This window comes from Brassica oleracea, chromosome C6 (assembly GCF_000695525.1).
Source record: "Brassica oleracea var. oleracea cultivar TO1000 chromosome C6, BOL, whole genome shotgun sequence".
In the NCBI taxonomy this organism is placed as follows: Eukaryota; Viridiplantae; Streptophyta; class Magnoliopsida; order Brassicales; family Brassicaceae; genus Brassica; species Brassica oleracea.
The window spans coordinates 24,238,833-24,247,206 of NC_027753.1; the positions used below are offsets into that span (position 1 = coordinate 24,238,833).

The 8,374-nt window shown below is 36.7% G+C and overlaps 2 protein-coding genes across 2 annotated transcripts; one reads left to right on the top strand and one right to left on the bottom strand.

Moving 5' to 3' along the window:
* Positions 1-1,190: 1,190 nt before the first annotated feature.
* LOC106300534 (protein FAR1-RELATED SEQUENCE 8) lies at positions 1,191-3,683 on the top strand. Its single transcript, XM_013736696.1, has 2 exons — positions 1,191-1,462; positions 1,552-3,683. The coding sequence occupies exons 1-2, from the start codon at positions 1,391-1,393 to the stop codon at positions 3,574-3,576; spliced, it is 2,097 nt and encodes a 698-aa protein (XP_013592150.1). The 5' UTR covers positions 1,191-1,390; the 3' UTR covers positions 3,577-3,683.
* A 1,256-nt stretch (positions 3,684-4,939) lies between these two features.
* LOC106297800 (beta-galactosidase 15-like) lies at positions 4,940-8,117 on the bottom strand. The gene is made up of 13 exons (XM_013733967.1): positions 8,056-8,117; positions 7,876-7,968; positions 7,632-7,775; positions 7,460-7,548; positions 7,267-7,372; positions 7,080-7,167; positions 6,886-7,004; positions 6,645-6,806; positions 6,235-6,535; positions 6,049-6,158; positions 5,728-5,949; positions 5,430-5,641; positions 4,940-5,327 (listed from the first exon to the last, which is right to left on the bottom strand). Exons 1-13 carry the CDS (start codon positions 8,095-8,097, stop codon positions 4,940-4,942), a joined length of 2,076 nt encoding a protein of 691 aa, XP_013589421.1. The 5' UTR covers positions 8,098-8,117.
* Positions 8,118-8,374: the final 257 nt, after the last annotated feature.

The window sequence follows — 8,374 nt, forward strand, 5'->3', positions numbered from 1 at the left end:
ATATATATATATATATATATATATATATATATATGATTTTGCAGTGATCCTTACGTGGTTAAGTTATCCAATTTTGTAATGATATCTCACCAGTTTCTTAAGTTCTATAGTAGAAGTTATTACTATCCGGAGATGTTAACATGTAATATGAATGCTTAACAACTAACATTTATATTTACTACTCTAACTGTTCTGTATACAATCACCTATGCTAACACTTCTCGCCATTTTTTAGTTTCATCAATAATAGGTAGGTAACCACTAAAGTTTGAATGAACAGTTAATTTGTGTTGTGTATGTAATGGTTTCACCTAATATGATCCGTTCCACCACACTTCCTACAAGTCCTTGCTTTACGCCCTATGACACCTTGCTGCATGAACAAGTAAATCAGTGTTAAGAACTTTCAATAACAATTAATACTATTAATAACAACTAACTTTAATGCATGTTTGGTATATGCTGAAGTTAGCTAAGATCTACTTTGAATTCACAATTTGACAAAATTCTTATCTTCTTTGGCCTACAAGGATAACACTTTATATTTGGAGGTGCTATGTTTAGAGATCCAAGTGTGTATACCTCTGGTGCATGTGTCTTGTAATCTTCAGCTTGATCTAATCAAGTATAGATGCTGACTTTGGTTGTAGGTCAACGATTAAAATAACACATAAGTTTACAGTTACCGGATAAGTTCAAACATTAACATTCAATATAAACTAATATGTGGTAAGATCACACATGCCACATATGTATAGTCAATGCCATACTTGATCGTCTACACATAGACTTCCTCCGAATTTCTTTCATATTTTTAGTGTACCTTGCACAGTTACCTAATAAAACTAGTGGAAAGAAAAGATAATAGCTGCCGACCTACTTCTAAATAGTAACCTAGGATTGTACTTCATAAGATCACGCCAAATCAAACTCCTATCACTTTTTCATCTTACGTGTCTTTGGTCTAGGGGCAAAACGGAAATGATAATGCAATTTTGTACAGTGGACGTGAGTTTTTTTTATGGTTTCGGGTAGTTCCCTAATTTAGTGCACATTTATGTATATTTAGCCAATAAACTCTTCTTTCTTTGTTAAATATGTCAAAATCAATGTCATATATCTAATTTTCATTTGCATTTTGGCTATTGAGCAAATTCACCAAAATATTTTCTTTTCATCGTTGTTATTGTAAAATTGGAGATATGAAGGTGGAATCTTGAAAAAATAACAACGCAGCAAAAAGAAATTAAAAATTGTAGGTAGCGACCCCAAAGTTACAATTTTGTTTTGAATGACGACCGAACTTTGGAATTAAAGAGGGCAGGGGGTCAAAATTGTCAAAACTCTTGACACAGTCTCTTCCTCCTCCTGTCCAGCGCAGCGAAGAACGATGATGGGTGGTAATAACGTCTACTCTCCGCCCGACCAGTCCCTCTCCCCCAACTCTAATCTTTGCATCACGGTTACGTCCTTCTCTCCTCCTTAGATTTTGATTATCCGAACTTAGGGTTAACTTGATTCGAAATGAACAAACCCTGGTTGTGATTTCAGATCGAGGAGGTTTCTCAGAGCAGCGAGCAGCTGGTTGTAGACGGAGACGATGACCTTCCAATCGTGGGAGACAACCCTGCTGACGACCTCCACGATTGCGATGGATTGCTTGATGAATTCCCAGCTCAAAGCAACGGATCCGAAAAGTGTTCGCTGGCGTCTCCTCCGCCCGCTACGGGAATGGAATTCGACTCCTACGACGACGCCTACAGTTACTACAACTCCTACGCGAGGGACCTCGGTTTCGCCATCAGGGTCAAATCCTCGTGGACAAAGCGTAACAGCAAGGAGAAACGCGGCGCCGTCTTGTGCTGCAACTGCGAAGGCTTCAAGACGCTTAAAGAACCAAACAGCACAAGGAGAAAAGAGACCAGAACCGGTTGTCAGGCCATGATTCGCCTCCGGTTGATCGAACTCGATAGATGGAAAGTCGATGAAGTCAAACTCGACCACAACCACTCCTTTGATCCGGAAAGAGCACACAACTCTAAGTCTCATAAGAAAGCGTGTGGTGGTGGTGATGGTGGTGCTGCCAAGAGAAAACATGAACCGCCTCTTGATGTCCAAGTCCGTACCATCAAGCTGTATAGGACAAATGCTATTGACTCTAGTGGGGAGACAAGTGATGATCACTTGCACTCTTCAAAGCGTTTGGATCTCAGAGGAGGAGGAGGGTTTAGAGTCTTGCAAGACTTCTTCTTCCAATCTCAGCTTACAAACCCCAACTTTTTCCACTCCGTGGACCTCGGCGACGACGGGGGCCTCAGGAACGTGTTCTGGATTGAGTCTCGAGCCAGGGCTGCTTACTCTCACTTTAGCGACGTGGTTGTCTTCGACACGACGTGTTTATCGAACGCCTACGAGCTCCCTCTCGTGGCGTTTGTTGGAATTAACCACCATGGAGATCCCATCTTACTCGGATGTGGTTTGGTCGCTGACCAGACCCCCGAGACCTACGTCTGGCTCTTCAGAGCGTGGCTCACCTGCGTGTCGGGCTGTCCCCCGCTGACCTTCGTCACGGAGCATTGCAAGTCGATCCAGACTGCAGTCTCTGAAGTTTTTCCTAGGGCTCATCACCGTCTTAGCTTGTCCCACGTCTTGCAATGCATTGTCGGAGTGCAAGACTCTGAGTCATTCCGTATGGCGCTGAACAGTGTGGTCTACGGTTTTCTCAAGGTCGAGGAGTTTGAAGTGGCTTGGGAGGAAATGATCATTCGGTTTGGGCTGACGAATGACGAGACCATCCGGGGCCTGTTTCAAGATCGAGAACAGTGGGCTCCTGTTTACCTCAAGGACACGTTTTTGGCCGGGGCGCTGACTTTTCGACTGGGGAATGCAGCGGCTCCGTTTATCTTCAGCAGCTACGTTCACCAGCACACGTCCTTGAGAGAGTTTCTTGAAGGGTACGAATCTTTTCTGGATAAAAAGTACACAAACGAAGCCTTGTGCGATTTAGAGTCGTCGAAATCGATCCCGGAGCTCAAAACAACGCACCCGTACGAGTCTCAGATGGCGAAGGTGTTGACAAAGGAGATATTCACAAGGTTCCAAGAGGAGGTAGTGGCGACGTCTTCGTGTTCTGGAGTAACGCAAGTCCACTCATCAAACGGCTCGGCCTCCTCCTCATACGTGGTTAAAGAGCGGGAAGGAGAGAAAGTTAGAGACTTTGAGGTCGTCTACGAGACAAATGCAGTAGCAGGGGTACGTTGCTTCTGTGTCTGTGGTGGTTTTAGCTTCAACGGGTACCAATGCAGACACGTGCTCCTCCTGCTCAGCCACAAGGGCTTGGAGGAAATCCCGTCTCAGCATATACTGCAGCGTTGGCGCAAGGACGTGAAGCGTCTCTATATTGCGGATTTCGGGTCAGGCTGTGTGGATGTAATGAATCCGGTTCAGTGGTACGAGCATTTGCACAGAAGAGCGATGCAGGTTGTTGAACAAGGGATGCGATCGAAAGAGCACTGCAGAGTTGCCTGGGAAGCGTTTAAGGAGTGTGTGAATAGAGTGACAGAGAAGTCTTCGTAGGTACCTTTTTTGTGTTACCTGCTGCTGTTGTATATGTTATGTCTTTGTACGACCTGATTGAAATTTTAATAATTATTAGGGGGCCATAGCTCATTCCTGTAGGATCATTAAGACTACCTTTCTATTTTGTCGGTGAATAATTCATTCAAAGGTTTAAGCCAATAGGCTCGAGTGACAACCAGAATAGAGTTCAAAAAGAGAGAACAGAAAAAGACGAAGAGACATCATCAGTAGATGCTAAAGAAGAAGCCTTCACAGAAGGAAGATAAGAGACCCTCAACCCTCCACGTGCCAGTATATATATGACAATACATAATTAATGCAGTTCAAAAATGACAATACACAACTAAAGCTAACCTCAGCACAAGAAAGATGGTCTTAGTGGAGAAGCCTTCATATATATATGACTACATAATTAATGTAGTTCAAAAATAACAATACATAACTAAAATGTTAAACAAAATAAAAAATAGTTATATTTTTAAAATCTTTTATAATTCAAATATTGTAAACAAAAAATATCAACAGTTATATTTTTAAATTACTATTCCATTCCACACATATTAAAAAGTATACAATTGATAGTTAGTTTATTATTATTATTATTATTTTGTTGGCAATATTATTTAAACATACTAAATAAACTTAAGTATATTTTTATAAGTTTGGCAAACTGTATAAAATTATTTTGGCATGTTTTTTTGTTGTATCATTGTTATGAACCAATTGGTTTGTAGTATTATCAAACCTAAGTGGTTATAAATGATAACATATTATGGTTATATTATTGAAAATCAAAGATGGCCAAAAGGTATTAAAATACGGTAGACCAGCAAAAACTAAAAACTATACATTGGACTAGTGAGAACTATACTATTTATAGAGAGTGCAATGTATTATTTAAGATATAGTCTTCCATTGTTCACGTGTTTATATATTATTTCCTTAAAATAAATTAAACACTCTATTATGCTTTCAAATTCGATATTTCTTTTTTCTATCATTTAATACAAAAAACAAAAAAATGTCACAATAAAACTTGAACTCGTGTATCTTAATACACTAAAATTAGTTATTTACCAACTAAGCTAGCGCAGTTTAGTCAGTGTTATATATTAAATAGAAAACAATAAATATTGAAGGGAAAAATTATTCAATATTTTCAGAGAGAGTGAGGATGGTGGAGAAGAAATGACCGTGATTTTTTTGGAAAAAAATGACTGTGTAAAATGTATATAAGAATGTGTACTTTTATTGGATAAAAAAACCACCAATAAATATTAAAAATGAACTAAATCTTTGAAAAAAATATAGCATAATTTGGAAATATGATAAAGAAAACACCATAAATCTAGAAAAACATTTAGCATATAGCTTCGACGGCGAGCCTTCTGGTAGCACCACTGCAGTCTGGTGCTCCAAACTTTTTCGTTGAGACATCAATGGAACACTTCTCTTTTCCAACGCATTCTTGTGTGAGAATATCAACCGTGTTATTACTTGATTCACAAGTTCCTTTTACAAAAGATCCACAATTGCCATCTGGGTTACCAAAGGATGCAAATTTGATGGCAGAAATTGGTTTTCTATCGCATGAAAGCTCAATAATATTTTTCTCGTAGACGTTAGCACATACACTTCCCACTCTAGTAGTTTGGAAACTGACAAGCGATGGGTTTCCTCCCATCTCCTCAAACAAAACTAGTGTGTTATCTCCTTCTGCATTCAAGAAAGAACGAGGAACATGGTACCTGTTCAAGAAAAGAACAAAGAAAAAAAATCCCAGTAAAAATTTCTCAGGTTTAACATTAACATATTTGATTCTAGAACCTAATAAGATGTGGAAAATGTACCATCTTTGTGTGGGTTCACCACAATTGGTCAGACATTTTTCAGCATGATAAGCACCTCTATAATTACATTTTGCATCACAACCATTTTCGCTTGAAATGAATGCCGGCCAATAACGTCCAATGTTGTTTCCATTTACCCAGGCTGTACCTTTTCCAAGTCCCATAAGATCGACAACAACCGGATCATTTCCCAAGGGAGACTTGAATGTAGTCTGAAAGACAAAATGGAATGATGTGATCTGATATTAAATCAACAAGTGTTTGGTTTGTTATCTTATAGATAATAACATCTCTTTACCTTATACCATGTCATGGTTCGGTTAAACGGTACACTTTCAACTGACCATTTAGACATTGATTCCGTTCTAAAGAGTTGGCTCTCAAACCCAATTAAACCGGTTTTATAGCTCCATTTATGAGCAGACAAGTCCTTAACTATAGTTTCATCACCATTTCTTCCGGTAATAAAAATGGGTCCAGTGATTCCAGCCGGCTTACTTTCAAAGAAAGCACCATAGTTCTATCAAAAAAAAGTAGACAAAATTTTATTTTCAGTTAATTTTTTTTTAAGAGTTTTAACTTTAAGAAATACAAGATAAAATAATATCTAATAACTTACCGCAAGTCCCACAGTTATGCTAAGAAGAGCAATGACATTACGACCAGACTTAAACTTCACATCTTTCTCAAATACATAGTTAAATTTACCATTCTCAGCGTGTTGACTACCTAAAAATATAAATCAAATACTTTTTCGTAAGTTGGTGTTATTGAGATTTGTAAAACGTATATAGGAGATACTTACCAATATGTTTTCCATTGACAAAAGCGTGAAGGACATGAGCAGTACTGTTGACGCGAAGAGACATGTTTTTACCCGAAAATGGATCTCGCTTTTTAAACTTAACGGTAGTCATGTACCATAGATAATCACTTTGGTCATTGGTTACTACTTTCTGATCAAATAGTTGTGTCTGTGTAGATTCTCCTTTTCCTTTCAAAAGGAAGTTGTCCATGTTCTCTGGTCTCCATGACCATTTAAGAGTTGAAGGGGTATCCTCAGCTTCATTTGGCTTCTTAACCATCATTGAAGTTTGAGTGGTAATCTGAAAATATAAAACCAACAAAAAATGAATTTTGGTTACAACTTTAAATGACTAACGGTTGTTAGTATGAAAAATTAAAATCCACAAAAGAAAATGTAAAATAGAAAACCTTTGCGGTGTTATAAGCCTCATTTTTGCAATCCGGTAAAATGGTAACAGACCAAGCCGGGACAACGTAAGATTCTCCTTGGAAACTAATTGTAGCATCTGACTTTTCATTTCCATTTCCAAAAAAGCAGCTTGATCCTTCTTCAGTTTTATAAATTGTTGCCTAGGTAATATTTTCATGATGAGTAACTAGTTCAAGAATAACATGTACAATAGTGATAAAAAAATAACAATAATATTACCGATGCAGAGTTTCCAAATTCAATGGTGGAGATGTTTCCGTATGTGAGAGTTCTCTCCATAGAGTGAAGAACATCATGAAGTTGTTTCAAATGCCCGTATTTTGGTTGATTCAAGTTACCTAATAGATTTTCCCATGTTAGTAAAAATAGAAACTTCTAAAATATTTTTAAATATGAATATACTTTTAATTTACCATATTCGTCAAGGGGAGCATCATAATCATATGAAGTTGTGATGTATGGACCACCTGCAGTTCTGTCAAAGTTGGTGCCTCCATGGTACTACAATAATAAAAAAAATTCAATTACTCTTTCCAGTTAATGTCGATTTTATGTGAGCTTATTTTAATAAATAAGTTAAATTTCATTATTATAATTTACCATATAATAATTATTAAAAGTTCCTCCTCTTTGGAAGAATCTTGCAACAGAGAATGCAACATCTTCGGTTGTTCTATGGGGATTTTTGCCACCCCATTGCTTAAACCTAAACAAACAGAAGACAAAATAAATATATTATGATAAAATATTTACAAAATAATAAAAATATAATCATACTGAAAATAAAACTTACCATCCGGTCCAATTCTCAGTCCACATCTTAGGAGTGTTGGGATTGTTTGGTACAAAATTGTCACAATAAAATCCATTACATGTATTCAACTATAAAAACAAAAACGATTTAAAATAGTTAACCTTTGAATATATTAAATAAATATTCATTATAACTAGACAGATCTTATTACCATAGGCTGAGGAGCATCATTTTGTTGACACATTATCCACGGAACACCAACATCAAGAGACTGAGCCATGTTTGCACACCACTTAATGTATGCTTTACCCGATTCTCCGTAGGGTCCCATTACATTTCCATACTCATTTTCTATCTGCAAGATTAATAAAACAAAAAAAACATCAATATTGTTAAGAATTATATATAACATTACGAAACATCACATAATGTATTTAAAAGATTAAATCAATTACCTGAGCAAGAATAATTGGGCCTCCTTGTGATGCAAATAAATTTTCTTTCTTGACCATGTCTACTATCATAGTTGTGAAGTTTTGCATCTCATCCTATACATAAATCATTCATATAAAATCGAATTAAAAAATAACACTGCATATATGATCAAAAGAATATTGATCATCAAGTAAGACTACCATAAATGCTTTATTCGTAGTTCTGAACACCATTCCAGGCATGTTATGCAGCCAAACTGGGAATCCTCTGTTTAAAATTATTAAAAAAATTGCAGGTCAAAAAAATTACATGAGAAACAATAATATCATCAAACAAGAAGCCAACTCATATGATAATCTATTAAAAATATATACTATAATTAAAAGACTAGTACTGGCATTTACAATACATAAGTTTTGGTATACTGATTAATAAAATCAATTCATTGGACCATTTATCGACCAAAACATTATATGGAAAACCGTACTATCACCATACAAGAAGCTAACTTATTATGAA